The sequence below is a fragment of the Lutra lutra genome, chromosome X (genome assembly GCF_902655055.1).
Source record: "Lutra lutra chromosome X, mLutLut1.2, whole genome shotgun sequence".
Lineage (NCBI taxonomy): Eukaryota > Metazoa > Chordata > Mammalia > Carnivora > Mustelidae > Lutra > Lutra lutra.
The window spans coordinates 85,083,521-85,100,259 of NC_062296.1; the positions used below are offsets into that span (position 1 = coordinate 85,083,521).

General features: G+C 35.1%; 1 protein-coding gene across 3 annotated transcripts in view; it reads right to left on the minus strand.

Annotated features, from left to right (window-relative positions):
- Positions 1 to 16,739, minus strand: part of CDKL5 (cyclin dependent kinase like 5) — a 230,213-nt gene that overhangs the window by 141,625 nt on the left and 71,849 nt on the right. For all 3 annotated transcript variants that reach the window (XM_047715640.1, XM_047715635.1, XM_047715637.1), the window contains exons 2-3: positions 7,573 to 7,796; positions 3,846 to 3,880 (exon numbers count right to left, since the gene is read on the minus strand). In XM_047715640.1, coding sequence (XP_047571596.1) covers positions 3,846 to 3,880; positions 7,573 to 7,636 — 99 coding nt within the window. In that variant the 5' untranslated portion in view covers positions 7,637 to 7,796. The remainder of the gene's footprint in view (positions 1 to 3,845; positions 3,881 to 7,572; positions 7,797 to 16,739) is intronic.

Sequence of the window (16,739 nt, forward strand, 5' to 3'; positions counted from 1 at the left end):
TGGTTCCACCACTTCTTAGCTGCATAATCTTAGCCCTAACACATAACCTCTCTAATGACTCTGCTTTCTTCTCTGTAATATGGATGTAACAGTAGGGCTGTTGTGAGTAGTAAAGGGACAACATCTAGCAGAGTTAGCTGGCATATGTTAGATGCTCGATATGTGGTATTTATTATCAGGTTTGGTATTTTGCTGCCATTTTATTCTTTTTTTATAAAAGCCAAGCTCACTATTTCTCCCCTAAAACTTACAAACCCTTTTTAAGTTTGTCAGTCATACAAATATTAGCAATGATTTTTCAGTTTACTATAAACCCTTAGGATCATCTCTAATCCTTCCACAGGGACCTGGTACTCTACAACAGCTCTCTACAGTGGTCTTCATTTTTGGTTCTATAATTTAAGTCAATTTTATTATTTATTAAATACTTCTAGGCTCGGGGCACCTGGGTGGCTCAGTCAGTTGAGCGTCTGCCTTAGACTCAGGTCATGATCCCAGGGTCCTGGGATGGAGCATCACATGGGGCTCCTTGCTCAGCAGGGAGCCTACTTCTCCCTCTCCTGCTCCCCCTGCTTGAGCTCTCTGCTTTACAAATAAATTTAAATAAATAAAACCTTAAAAAAATAAAAATAAAAGTAAGTATTTCTAGGCTCTACCCCAATGCTGGATTCTTCATGCCTTTGTATAATTAGCTATCCCAAGAGCATATGTCATATGTCATCTACCACTTCAAAACAAACAAAAATTTCTCATATGTCAACCATAGCCACAGGGAAGAAAATACATGAATCAGCACTTCCCCGTCCTAGGATCAATTAGCATTGCCCCCCAACCTCTCCCAATCAGACTGCACAAAGCTTTGTCTCCAGTTCTAATCAAATCTCCCTATGTCACTCCATTCCATTTGCCCTACTTTGTTGTAAGGATGACCTCTCTGAGCTTCTGCAAAGAAAAGTATGCTGTAAAATATGCATAAGAATTTCAAAGCAGACATGCAAATAAAAAGAGAACCAGCAATGCATATATGGAAAGTAAGTGTCCAAACCAAAACTTCTTCCAAATGTGACTGGTTCTAAGGTGCCATAAGTAGCTTAACACTTACTGCTAAGAGTTTTCATATATATGCCAATGTGCATATATACAATAAACAGAAGCTGTGAAAAGGAGTATAGTTACATTTTTCTTTTTCAGTTGTGCAGTATTTGTTTCAGAAAATTAAGAAATATGGTCTTTGGCCTGGAATAGCCCAATACCACACTGTGTTTACAATAAACAAGAAACATTTGTTTACAAGCATGACCTCTAAATTTCTTGCAACAGTACACGATTTAAAACAATAACTTTATTTCACACTTGCTCAAATATATAATGTGCTAAGAATTCTTTAATTATATATACACCCACAGCCAACCTTATCCAAAAGATCAAATTGATGCGTAAGTGATCACACATACCTACACATACGTAATCACACACACCTGATTTATACATTTTTATAAGCATTTCATTAAGTCTATAAAAGCTATGCAAAATATATAGGTGTGATTTTTTTTTAATATATATATCATGGGTACAACAGGGAGGATCATATCCATCTTTAAATATAACATGAGATTTCATAATAATCCATTTGTTTGATCCCAAAGGGTAAATCTTAGAAGCATCAAATTCTCTTTTCAGATAATGCGGTAAAGACTGAAGCTCTGATTCTAGCGGAAAAGAGGATATATCTGTAACAAGTCTAATGACTAAACAGCTGCAGATTCTAAAAAGAGTTTTATATTATTACTCTGAGGTAGGCACTAATTTATACTTTACATTTTCCATCCAGCAATATCTTTTCAGATGCATGTAAAGGGAAAAGCAACAATACTTAGAGAGCCGGTCTGTGAGTCCCTCATTTAGTGAAGGGCAGTAAAAAGAGATATTTTTTAGATGCAATGTCATTTGCAGCAATCTCGTGGGTTATTTTTTCAAGTATCTGACCTTCTACCTCTTCAGACCATAAGCCAGAAAAGAGTAAGAAATCTATGGTTTATTCATCCTTTTAACTAAAACTGCCCAAGGAATCAGAGTTCACATTTAGAGTTGGTTTCCCAAGAGCAGAGATACCTGCTCTCATCTACTTTTATTATAGGCCCATGTTACCGGGACTAACAGTGTGCATTATGAGAACCAGGTACAGGTAACAAATATATATTTGCCAGACACATGGAAAGATAAAAACAATATATTCAGCTAATAAGACTTATTTTTACATAAAAGGCAGAAAGAGAGCTTAGATAAGGTTTAAAAAAAAAAAGTACAGGGAAACAGTGATAGGAAGAAGTGGGACAAGACTGAGAGAACACTGTTGGAAGATTTGCATTATTATCAGAAATTTTTCAACTTTAAAACTCAAAGATTAAGACCTGAAGCGTCCATTTATTATACTGCATAAACAGAGCCATGGTATAAAAGGAAGTGTTGTGTTTTTTGAAAGAGTCAAATTTAACAACCTATTTCCCCTGAGTAGTATCCACTGAGGAATTTTATTTTTTTAAAGCTTCAGAAATTTATTATAACTCAAGGCAACTCATTAACAGTATAGAAATTCATTAGAGAGCTTTTCATTTGTTTAATTTCCAACTGCAGTAGTATTTCTTAACAAGGTATTCAAGTTCCTAAATTTATTTTGAGTATGTTTAATTTATCTTTTTAAATTCTTAATCATCTTAAATCAATAACCACAGTATACAAACCTTTTTTTTGAGGATTTACCGGCCGAGATCTTCAGATAACTATTACCAACATAAGATACTTTGAACACCCAATTTTAACAGGAAATTCATTGAATTAAGAAAATTATGATCTAAAAGCCAAAAATACATCAACTGTCATGAAACCTTATATCTAAAACATACTATTTTGTACAGCAGGAAAGAAAAAATAAACATAAAAATGATATCTTCTTTATTTATGCGTATGTACACACACATATATGTTATGATAGATAGATTTGAGAGTTTAAATTATGACCTGGGCTAAATTTTTAAACTCCTTTCAGGCATAAGGAATTCCATTAGAAAATATCACAAAAAACTTTAACCTTTGGTCTTAACAAAATTATAAACAAAACAGCATGAGGCCAGATACTAATACTCAGACTAAATATACCATAACAAGTAAATATTTAACCTAACATTTAAAACTGTTACAGCGGCAATACTTGCCACCTTAAAGTTAGTCCCTGAGTCAAACATGGTTATCACTGAGCAACAGCTATGGGAATCCTGAAAGAACTTCCCTGAATAACTAGTGATTAGTATAATAGTCAAATAATCTATATAGTAAGATCAATTTCAAAGCTACTCAAGGGTGATCAACTACAACCAATAATGATAATCATACACTATTATCTGAAGCCCTATTTCATAACCAAACACCTATCCACATTGCAAAATGTGGATTCAGATCTACCAAAGATTGTAAGTTATTGGGTCTATGTGAAAAATAATGACTGAATGAAACTCCTTTCTCATAAGTAACTTGAACATAAATCTGTCACTACCTTGATTTCTTCTATATCATCTTTTCTCTCTTCCCATTAGGAAGCTTTTCAACTATAAACATAGGTCAACTGAGAAAAAACAGCATATGATTTCAAATAACTAATGACTACCTAATCATGAGAAAGCTTGTCCAAAAGTAGTCTTTTTCTGGGTTCACATGCTCAATCTACTTTATTAAGCATCATTATCATAGCCAAACAGTTTTAATTATATGCCCACATACACAGAGCAATACATTAGTTTCTAAACAGTTAAACATATACATTATTTTCTTGTTAAAAACCATGTACTTGCCTTGTGTCTGCATTTAAGTACAACTCCATAGGCTCCTACAACAAAAAGAAATAAAAAATTAGGGGCACATATACAAATTATAGCTCTTAGAGAAATAAAAGTTCTATTATACTTATATTGGTTATCAGTGTATGATATAATAATGATTCCTAAAATGACAATACTCTCCAGTGACAATGCAATGAGCCACACATAAACAAAATGTGGATATTAGTATATATTTTTCATAAAATGAGTATAAGCAACTCATTTACCTAACAAGTATCTTTAAATGTTTCTCTTTTTAGTGAAAACGTCACTTGAAAGATTTAAAATTTAAGCTTAAAACTACTGGAGATAAGATTTGGACATAAGAACTTTAAGAGTAAATGAAAAAAAAAAAAAACTCAAAAGATTGTAGAAAACTTAAAATTTAAAAGCTAATTGTCTCCCAATAGTAAGCTCAGGTACCAAGCCTACCAAGTATGTTCTCACTCCTAGGAGACATTTAAGACCTCTTCCAGAATACAGGAATCTCTTTCCTGACAGGCAAAATAATATAGGCCTAAGCATTCCAATTTAGTAACCTGTAGGAGTTGCTACATTTTTGCCATAAAATCTCAGTACAAGCAAGGGCACAGACCATAAGTAGTCCAAGGCTCTCTGGCCAATTATAACCAAGCACTTCCACTTTCCTTGGTATACTCTGATGACATTCATCAATACAGTTTGGGTTACTAATCCTCTTCCCTAGCCAGAAAACTACTTCTTTAGAGGCAGAACAGAGTTGACAGCAAGATACCCAGGAAACTGAGGCTAGAGTCATATTGTGACAACCTAATTAGCAAAATTAAATGTAATGTATGATAACTTGAGGTTTGTAGAAATGTCAAGAACATTGACAGGCAAGGTCTGCATACATCTATGACAAGCAAACTTCAGACAGATGAAATTGGGAAATGTGTCTCAAACAGAATCCGAAGACCCGGAACAAGTCTCCCTCACTTTGGTGGAGATGGATGAATCTTATTATCATAGTCAGGATGGAATCAGCTACTACAACTGTCCAACTTATTTTCACAATCATCACCAGGCAATCCTTCAGTCCCGATTTAACTGGTCATGCCAGTTTTTCTACAGAGCAAAAATACACTGCCCAGGCTACAGGAATGCAGAGTTTACTAGACAGTTTTTAATTTCCATAATATGTATGTATTTCTTAGCCAAAAAGCATCTAAGGTGGTTTACCAAGAAAAAATATATAGCAATGATGGTTCTGACTGTAACTAAAACTGACATATACTGATTTATAGAACAGTGTAGTAGTTTAGTTAATCTGAGCTAATTCCTAAGGAGATGATCACCTACAGGTATACTAAGAAAACCAAGGTTGTGATCCAGAAAAACTGGGGCCCAGAATTTGAAACATTCCAACCTTGTTACACCCTATGAGCTGACTGGCTCCAGTCAGTAGCTTTACTGCATTAGTTTCTAATTATAACACTTTGGAAAAAAACATACAAAAAAGGTAGCTATATAATACAGTAGACAAGACATCAAGAATGAATTTTACTGGGGTGCCAGGGTGGCTAAGTCAGTTAAGCATCTGCCTTCAGTTCAGGTTTGAGCCCCACATCAGACTCTGTTCAGCAGAGAGTCTACTTCTCCCTCTCACTCTCCCTCTGTGTTCTTTCTCTCTCTCTCTCTCTCTCTAATAAATAAATAAATAAAATCTTTTTAAAAAGAAATTACTAAAACAAAAACAATGAATTTTATTTACATAATTATTATCAATGAAGAAAAGGAAAAGGAGTTGACTGGTACAGGAAGAAGGATCCATTCTTTTTATATAGTTTCAACTTCAGATCTTAAAGCAAGTACCCAATAATTAGACTCTATTTGTTTTTAAGATTTATTTATTTATTAGAGAGAGAGAGAACAAGAGTACGGGGGAGGGGGAGCAGGGGGGTGTTACACACAGAGGGAAAGCGAGAGAGAATCCCAAGCAGACTCCATGCCCAGCACAGGGCACAATCTCACAACCCTGAGCCAAAACCAGAATCAGGCACTTAACCAACTACACAGCCCAGTCACCCCAGACTCCATTTTAATTGTTTCTATTTATTCGAAAAGGGTTTAACTACTTAATATTAAAATCTATTAACAGCTTTGCTGTTCACAGGTAAATCTTCAAAACTTTTTAAAATTCACATTTATTTGAAAATTCATAAAATAAAAATTTTTATTATAACACTTGCTTTAAAGGGACGCCTGGGTGGCTCAGTTGGTTAAGCAGCTGCCTTTGGCTCAGGTCATGATCCCAGCGTCCTGGGATTGAGTCCCACATCGGGCTGCTTCTCCCTCTGCCTCTGCCTGCCATTCTGTCTGCCTGTGCTTGCTCTCTCTCCCTCTCTCTCTGACAAATAAATAAAATCTTTAAAAAAACAAACAAACAAAAAAAACACTTGCTTTAAAGTCATAAATGCTAGGGGCTCTTGGGTGGTTCAGTCAGATATGCCTCTGACTCTTGATTTTGGCTCAGGTCATGATCTCAGGTTTGTGAGATCAAGGCCCACACTGGGCTCCAGGCTGGGTGTGAAGCCTGCTTAAGATTCTCTCTCTCCCCCTCTCCCTCTCCCTCTGCCCCTCTTCCCTTCCCCCTCCAAAAAAAAAAAAAAAAAAAAAAGGTTAAAAAACCATAATTACAATCACTCACACACTGTTAACAAAATCATTTCTCAAAATCTCCATAAAGTTATCTTTAAGTCAAAAGCAAAAATTACTAAGAAGGAAAAATCAAGGGGGTGGCTGGGTGACTCAGTGGGTTAAGCATCTGCCTTTGCTCAAGTCATGATCCCAGGGTCCTGGGATCGAGTCCCAGGCATAGGGCTCCCTGCTCAGTGGGGAGTTGATTTCTCTTTCTCCCTCCGCCCCTCCCCCAATCCACCTGGGCTCTCTCCTGCTCTAATAAATAAAACCCTAAAAAAAAAAAAAAGAAAATCAGGATGACTTAGGAAAAATGGATGACCATATTTCATCAAATTAATGATATCATTAATCATAAGCATTAGTTCATGTACTACTGGGGGGAAAAAGATCTGCCAATTGAACCATGACATGCTATGGATTATAATGTACATCCTGATTTCAGAAATGTTAAAATATAACCAAGTTGTGTGCTTCAACATTTATAAAAATGTGGTTTGTCATTCTCAAAGAGAAGTTATTCACTTATTTACCATGTATTAAGTGAAATTTAATTTATACAAATAAATTTTAAGTTATCCAAAATAAACTTGATATAAAAATAAAATGTAACAAAAAATTATAGACTAAGAAACCCCAATCACTGATGAAAACAATGAAATGAAAGCAGCCCTGGGGAACCTGGCTGGCTCATCAGAAGAGTATGCAACTCTTGACCTTGGGCTTATGAGTTTGAACCCCACCTTCAGTACAGAGATCACATTAAAAAAATAAAATCTTTAAAAAAAAAAAAAAAGAAAAGAAAAGAAAAAAGAAATGAAGGCAGACTTAAGAAATATCTGGTTTATTAAATTTTAAAGGGTTTTAAAATATTAACTTTAAATTTAATAAAACCCAAATAGCACAATTTTATTTTTAGTATTTCACTTAAGCACATATCTGAATTAATATAGGTAAAATTAATAGGATCTGAATTGTAACTTTTTCAGTAGTAGGTATAACTATATACATTACTCAGAAACTCAAGGAATGCTAAACTTACCTTCACCTACAACCCCAAGGATCTCAAATTTATTCATCACATTACCAATGTTAGGAATCTTCATGAAGACAAACTCCTCTTTTGATGCAAGCCACAGAACATGGCATCAAGAAAGAACTTCAGAGAACGTTGTGAAGTAGAATCAAAATGTCAAAGGAAGAAATTCTCACAGGTTGGCAGGGACTTTCACATATTTGTTCTAATGTGAAGTATTAAATGATTCCCTGAAAGAGAAAACACAAAAGTCCTAAGTTTTATATTCAGCACTCTAATAATCTATACTACTGTTTTGTACAGTTTTTTAAAAATCATGTTAATGTTTCATAAACTAAAAAAAAAAAAAAAGAAAGAAAAGAAAAAAATGATAATAAGAGAGAAGAACCCAAAATGGAACAAAAACAAATGTACCTAATTGTATTTGAAATGAATAACATAACCATCACCCCAAAGGGGAGGGTGGGAATTAACTCCAGGTAACTTTTGAAAACAATGTTTTGTTTTGTTTTGTTTTGTTTTAGATTTTTTATTTATTTATTTGGCAGAGAGAGATCACAAGCAGGCAGAGAGGCAGACAGAGAGAGAGGAGGAAGCAGGCTCTCCGCCGAGCAGAGAGCCCGATGCGGGGCTCGATCCCAGGACCCTGAGATCATGACCTGAGCCGAAGGCAGCGGCTTAACCCGCTGAGCCACCCAGGCGCCCCTGAAAACAATGTTTTAACTACATACTCTCTCAAGCTAAAAACAAAAAAAATTATCTATAAACAAATACCACACTTAGATACTTGTTTTTACACAGAGATATGAAATTATGTGCATTCTCACACTGAGCAAATAAAATAAATACATTGTGGATAATAAGAGTTTGGCTTCTTATTCTCCTAAAAATAAGTTACAAATATGAAAAAGGATGAAGGCTTGGAATCAGAGCTAACCATAGGAGCTCGGTTCTTAATATAGGGATGCAGAAGCATATAAATGTGTGTAAATATACATACACACATATATATATATTCCCTAGCTCTGTCTGCTGAGGAGACCTAGGAGCAATGACACTCCAGTATCCCATTACCACAGCTAGTGCACCAAAAAAAGGTACCAGTTTCCTCAGAGAAATGGCTGATTCCCAGGCAAGAGCAAGGAAAAGTACAATATGTGCCCAGGATATACTTCTGTGGTGCCGGAAAGGCTGGTAATGCTCAAAGAATGACAGGAGCGTGTCTGAAGGACAGAGGTGATCAGTTTGAGTCACTTCTGGTCAAATGAGAAACAACTAAACAACAAAATAAATGAAAATCGTAGATGATAAACCACATAATAAAATAAAAGCATACTAGTCCTTACTTACATAAATAACTGAGGGGAAAAGGAAAAGCTCTGAGAGTGTAATTCCAAATAATAAATGTAGTGATGGAATTAGAAAATCACCATTTGGCAAACACCCTGGTAATAATTATTTCAGGCAAGTATCATCAACATACGCTGAAACTAGTGGTTCAAAGTTTGATGGAAAACAGGATATTATCTAGTCTCAAAGTAGCTCCATTACAAAATACCCGCAAATTAAAAAGGGAAAAATAGTAATTTCATAGTGAAGAATTCTGCCAGATACCACCTTAATTAAGTGATCAAAGCTAACATCGTCAATAATAGAACAAGTCAACATCATAAACCTCCTGATAGGATACAACACATCACTTCTGTGGCAGTCCTTCCAAAAAGGTAAAACAGACAAGCCCGAACTGAGGGACATTCTACTAACTAACTGACCTGTATTCTTTAAAAATGTCTAGGTTATAAAGGACAAGGAACCAAGTAACTGTTCCACAAAAGAAGATTAGGAGACGTGTTAACTAAATACAATGTATGATCCTGGACTGGATTAAACCAGGACAAAAAATATTTTTTTATTAAAATTTTTATGAGTGATGTACATGTGACTGTAGTTAATAATATTAATATATTTGAAAGTTGTTAAGAGAGTAGATCTTCAAAGTTCTCATCATAAGCAATAAAAATTGGTAACTGTGTAGTGATGAATGTTAACTAGACTTACTGTGATCATTTCACAATATATACCAATATCGAATCACTATGTTGTAGACTTGAAACTAATATGTTACATGTCAGTAACAGTTCAATTGATGAATAAGGTGCAGCCCAGAATCTCTAGAATAAGACAGTCTAATAAAAAATTTAACAAACAAAAAAAGAATAAACACCAACATTTTTGGAGATAAAGTTTGCAGCTTAAACCATTCAGGAAAAAAATAATAAGTACATGTGTATAGAGGAAGAAACAAAGAATGAATAAAATGTTAACATGTGGGGAATCTGGGTCAAGGGTCTATGAAACAGGAAACTCTGTACTATCCATGCAACTCTTCTCTAAATCTGAAATTATTTAAAAATATGTTATTTTGCTTCAAAAAAACTATCCTATCTTTATGAAAAATCACAGCTGTACCAACATAAAATATTGGTTTAAAAGGAAGAAATAAATCAAAACCAATAAATTCTTTGCTGCCTATGAAATTTGAAGCTTTTTAAAAATAAGAGTACCAAAAAAAAAAAAAAAAAAAGTACCCATGTAGTGTGGAAAAGTACTGACTTAAAGCATGCCTTTTCATATGCTGATGCAAATACAAACTGGTACAAGCTTTCTTAAGAGAAGTATGCCCATAATTAAATATTTTGAAATGTTTATAGCATGATAGAAGTATCTGACAAAAATGTACAATAAAGATCATTCATAAAGGCAAAATATTATAGTCCCTTTAAAAATTAAGAATATGACAGAAGTCCTACTGTTAATTATTAACACTATTATTAAACATTATCCTAATGAGTTTTAGTCATCTCAGTAAAATAAGAAAAAATGAATATAACATATTGGATTGGAAAGAGAAGCAAAACAGAATTAACAGATAATATTGCCTAGATTAAAAATTCAAAGAAATTTACAAATTACTCAGATTATAAATGTTAACAAAGTAGTTGAATATAAGCTTAATATACTTAATATAAAATAACAACTGTATATGTAACATTGATGTAAACATCAATAAACAGAAAATGTAATTTTTAAAAGCACATTTATAACAAAAGAGGCACTAAAGATTTAGCATAACAAAAAATGTTCAAAACCTCTATTCAAATATAACTCTATTCAAAGGCATCCAAGAAGACCTAAATAAACAGAGTTATCTCAGCTTTAAGACTGGAAGACTCAATACTATAAAGATGACAATTGTCTCCATATTAATCTATACAGTCAATATGATTCCAATCAAAATCCCAACAAGGCTTTCTGGGGAATTAAGACAAGCTGATTCTAAAATATATACAGAAGAACAGAGTTCCAAATACTGCCAACACCCTCCTAATATGAAAAGTAGGAAGACTCGACCTTGAGGGTAAGATCTGGTAGGATGTTCTACCAAATATATTAAGGCTTAACACTGAATTACAGAAATTAAGACAGGATGGGGTGGGTACCTGGCTGGCTTAGTAGTAGAGAATGCGACTCTTGATCTTGGGGTTGTGATTTTGAGGCCCACGTTGGGTGCAGAGATTATCAAAATGAAATAAAAAGAAATTAAGACAGAGTGGTCTTCGCACAGAAACAAATTTGCTAGTGAAACTGATGTGCAAGCCTGCACAGAGACCATACTTCCGTATCCCTATGGATCCATACTCACCTACACCTTCAGTCTGTTTCCACACAAGAATCTTTAGAGTAAGTCAGATCATGTCACTGCTCTGTTCAAAATCCTCAAATGGCCTCACATATTATGAGTGAAAGTCAAAGTGCACGTGAGCCACAAGGCCTTAAACTCCCCACCTCCGACATCTTCGACTATTCGCTCCCTTGGCTCACTTCACTCCAACAACAATGACCTCCTTTCAGTTCAATATATGACAAGAAAGTCACAGTTATACCTAATGCTAAATAGTTCTCTGTCATGCTAATGTTTACTTTAGGTCAATATCTCATTTTTCATTCAACATTTACAAATAATGCTTTTGCCTAATAGAAGGCAACAGAAAGCAGATACTATAACTTGGTTTAGAAAACTTTAGTTCATGGGGCCCCTGGGGGATCAGTCGGTTAAGCGTCGGAATCTTGATTTTGGCTCAGGTCATGCATGATCTCAAGGTCATACAGCTCCACACTCAGCACAGAGTCAGCTTGAGTTTCTCTCTCTCCCTCTCACTCTGCCCCCCCAACCCATGCTTGCTCTCTCTCCAAAATAAATAAATAAATCTTAAAAAAAAAAAGTCTTTAGCTCAATAGAATAACAAATCTTTTCGATAATACTGACATTTAGACAAAATGTCATAATCTCAGAAAAATATTAATATTTATTCCACTCATTCATTAAACAAATAATTACTGAATGCCTAATACATTTCAGAGAATGGGTAAATCGGACACACAAGACAGTGGTGAACAAGATAGACATGGTCCTTACCTCACAGGGCTTTACATTTTGCTGGGCATGGGGTGGGGTGTGGGGTGGGGAGTAAGATTATCATCAGATACTGACACTTGTTACGAAGGGAGGGGAGAAAGGAGTGATTTCTCAGAGGCCTCTCTAAAAATGTGAATATTTGAAGTAAAACATACCAGTAACAAGAAGGAGCCAGCCATACAAAGATCTAAGTCAGTCACATCACAGGTAAAAGAGGCTCAGAGTACCTCTGAAAATGAGTTATTCTTTCATTTTCTACAGCTGATTTGGAAGAACACCCAGAAAGCATTTCAATATCCCACTTTCTGCCAATAATGGCATGGTTCATTTCAAAGGAACCTTGAGATTAAAAATTAAATCATTCCCACTAAGAAGACCCAACCCCCCAAAAGTTATGTACCTAAGTACATAAAAGAACATTTGGTCCCACCTATTCTCTATAGAAATCAAAATTGAGTAATGCAAACTGAGAATCAGAATTCAAACATGTGAGGTAAATACATAACATAGGTGTCGAGCAGTCTTTTAACTAACAGTATTCATACTGAGAAAAAAGCCGTATGCCAAACTGGATTTCACTACAATTTTATATGAATAACACTGAGTAATTTTTAAGACCTAAAAACTCAGATACTTTAGCTTCAACTAACTAAATAACCTAGATGAAATGTCCCTTTGAGGACAAATACAAACACTGGAGAAAATACTTTATTAAAACAGCCTCAAAACCCGAAAGACGTAAGATTATAAAGAATTAGCTGGTTGAGGGAGATGGAGAGGAGAAGGGAGTTGAGGGAAATTGGAAGGAGAGGTGAACCATGAGAGACTATGGACTCTGAAAACAATGTGAGGGTTTTGAAGGGGCGGGGGTGGGAGGTTGGGGGAACCAGGTGGTGGGTATTAGAGAGGGCACGGATTGCATGGAGCACTGGGTGTGGTGCAAAAACAATGAATACTGTTACGCTGAAAAGAAATTAAAAAATAATAATAATTAGCTGGTTGAAATCAAAGCAAAAGGACAGGATCCAGAGATGTACTACAAACCACCCAAAATGGTTTCAGCTCTCAGGCACTTGAAGATCCAGGGAAAGAGAAAAAAAAAAAAAAAAAAAAATGAGGAAAAAATGCTCCTAAAGCCTTTAAAAATCCAGAAGCAAAATTCGAAGGCAAGAGTGCCAAATTTCTATAAGCCACCACTCACTCAAAGCAGAAACCTGAGAGCTACACTTCCAGGATAAAGGGAACCAGGAATAAACCAGCCCTTGGACAGACCTGAATTATAGTTTCATGTTATCTGCAAAATAAACCACTGACTTACTGAGGTGGTTCTACACTCAGACTGGTAATGTCACAGGTATTTGCAAAGGGGGAGCATGGAAAAAAACAAGTCTCTGCACAAAGATATCAACCTGGGCCTCACAATATTGCTATAAGCCTCTTCCTTTACACTAAGCAGTACATCACAAGATACCAAGATCAAGAGCCAAACAGAAATGGCCAAAACAGAAAATGACTCAGAAAGATGTGTAATATCAGAATTATCAGCAGGGCTAAACTACTAAAAACCCAAAGGTTGAGCATTTTGACAGAACTGGTAGGTCCAAAACGTGAAAGACCAAATTTGAAAAATAAATTAGAATTCCAGAACTGAAAGAATAACAGCAAAGGTACTCAATAGACAGCTCAAAGAGAAACCTATCAGGATATAGATCATTTTGGACATATTTTTTAAACTTGACCAAACGAACATTGTAGATTGTACCAAATAACTTTGGAATGCCTTTTTCCTCCCCCAAACATATATAAAATATTTTTTAAAACTGGTATGTCCTAGGTCATAACACAGTTCAAAATAAACACAAGGATTGAAGTACAAGATTCTCCCTACACAATGCAAACAGGCAAAAAAATCGATCACAAAAGAAATAACTAAAGAATATTTCATATGTTTGAAAATTAATACACTCTTAAAATAATCCATAAATCAGTCAAAAAAAAAAAACAAATCATAACAGAAAAATAAGAAAAATACGGGGCACCTGGTTGACTCAGTCAGGAGAACATGCAATTCTTTTATCTTGGGGTCGTGAATTCAAGCTCCACATTGGGCATGGAGCTTACTTATCTTTAAAAAAATAATAACAAAAATATAAATTTATGGGAAGAAGCTGAAGCAATGCTGGGCTGGTGGGGACTGAGAGTCTTATATACGCATATATCACAAAATACTAAAAATTAAAATTAATAAACCAAGCATCAATATCAAGAAGTTAAAAAAAAACAAACAAAAATAAATCCAGAGAAAATATAAAGAAATAATCAAGAGTAGAAATTCATGAAATAGAAAACAAACAATAAGGAGATTTAAAAAAAAAAAAAAGAGCTGGATCTTAGAAATCAACTTTGGAACTAACCAACGGAAAAAGAATTCAGCCCAGCCAACATCTAGTCACAGGCTTATAATATCCTGAGTAGAGAACCCAGCCACACCATCCCCACACTTTCGACACAGAACTGAGCTAATATACCGATGCCCCTTTAAGTTGTTAAGCTTGTGGTAATTGATTACAAAACAAAAGAAAACCAATACAATAGTATCATTTCATTTATACACAGTCTTAAAACAGGCAAAGCTGAACTACAAACTACATGGTTTAGGTATGCATATGTAAGTGGTGAATCTATTTTTTAAAAAGTTAAGTGACTTTTTCTTATAAAATTCAGGATATTACTGGTAGGGAGGAGTTGAGATCAACAAGTGATAAGATAGAGGGCTTTCTGAGACACTAGAAATGCTCTATTTTCTTGAATTCAATGATAGTTAAATAGACATTCATTAGAGTGTACATTTATTTTTTATGTATTTCTATGTTGTTATATTCCTCAATAAAACAAACTTTTAAGAAGTCCCAGAGTTAATTCTGATAATGACATCATATATGAATAGTTTCTTGGTCATTTATATGGAAGTAAAAAATAACTTTTTATCAAAGATAAAGCATTTCAATATTACACGAACCAAAAAAGTTTAATTGACCTCTGAGGTTCAGACTTCACATAATATACGGTCTCTAGTGTTGGGTATCAACAAAACCAAAAACTCTCAGTGATGGATAATCCGGATGATGAACACACTCTAAAACAATGCCAGATAAGGAGCTGGTAAGAAAACTATAAGTTTGCCTTTGATGAGAAATGATGGACATCTAAATATCTGAAGACTCTTTGAAAAAGAGGGAACAGAGCAGTTATTTGTTTCAGGGGGAAGAACTAAGATCAAAGGTACAAGTGAAAAGGAGACAGATGTCAGCTCAGTAGTGACTAGACATCAAGGAACCATCAATAGTCATTCATGCATTCTTATAAATATCTTATAAATATATATAAATATAAAAATTTTATATTTATAAAAATATTTTTATAAAGATAAAAATATAAATTCTTATAAATATTTATTAGATGCTTCAGGGTACAGCAGTGGGCCAGCCCACTGTAGATGCTTCAGGGTACAGCAGTGAACAACACAGACAAGGCCCTTGCTCTCGTGGAGCCTAATGAGGGAAGAGAGACAATAAACCAATAAACATGATCATTCCAGGCACTAAGTATTACAAAGGAAAGAAAACAGTCTTCCAATATAGGGAGTGGGTGGAGGGGGGAATGCCATGACCCTCTTTTAGATAGAGTGGCCTGGGAAAGGCCTGCTGAGAAGTTGAGATTTGAGCAAAATCTGTTTAATGTAAAGAAACAAGCCATAGGAACAGGGATGGATGAAGAGCGTTCCAGGAAGTACAAAGACCCACAGTTTGATAATTTCAAGGAACAAAGAAGACCTGTGATCTGAAGCATAGCAGACAAGAAGGGGACCAGCAGGGGGCAGGAAGAGGCTGCCTGATGCACTTTGGACTGGCCATGGTAGAAAAGTCATGCACTAAACTAGACAGCCTCTAAGATCCCTTCCAACGTGAAAATTCTAAGAATCTCTCAAAAACTGAGGTTTTTTTTTAATTAGTATTAACTTTATAAACAAATAACAGAATAAACTTTGAATTGGTTACGTTCCGCACTAAGAGATACACCTAGAATTAAGCAAACTTGCCTGTGTACTGGCAAGCAAGTACCTTCAAGAACTGACAAAAACAGAAGGCTTATAATTTATTTTATGTATTATTAGTACTGAATTTAAGAGTTGCCTGGGCTTTGAATGTTTCCTTTGTGCTGAAATTATAATCTTCATCTCAACGGGTCTTTTCTTCTTCCCAAAGAGAGTACAAAATCCGTTGAATCATGACTTTTGTTCTCATCTCTGGCATTGTTTTTATACATACAAATAAGAGAACCATTTTGTCACTCAAAACTGCATAGGAACAGGGAGCCTGGGTGGCTCAGTTGGTTAAGCAGCTGCCTTCAGCTCAGGTCATGGAGACCCGCACCCGGCTCTCTGCTCAGCAGGGAGCCTGCTTCTCGCTTTCTCTCTGCCTGCTGCTCTGTCTGCTTGTGATCAATCTCTCTCTCTCTCTCTCTCTTTCTCTCTGTCAAATAAATAAACATAAATAAATAAAATCTTTAAAAAAAACTGCACAAGAATGAATTTGGTACATGACAAAACTTGTAACAACGTTTAAATGGTTTGAAAGCATCTTAAAACTCATGATCCATGTATAAACCATGACTATGGAAAGCACAGCCTTGCAAT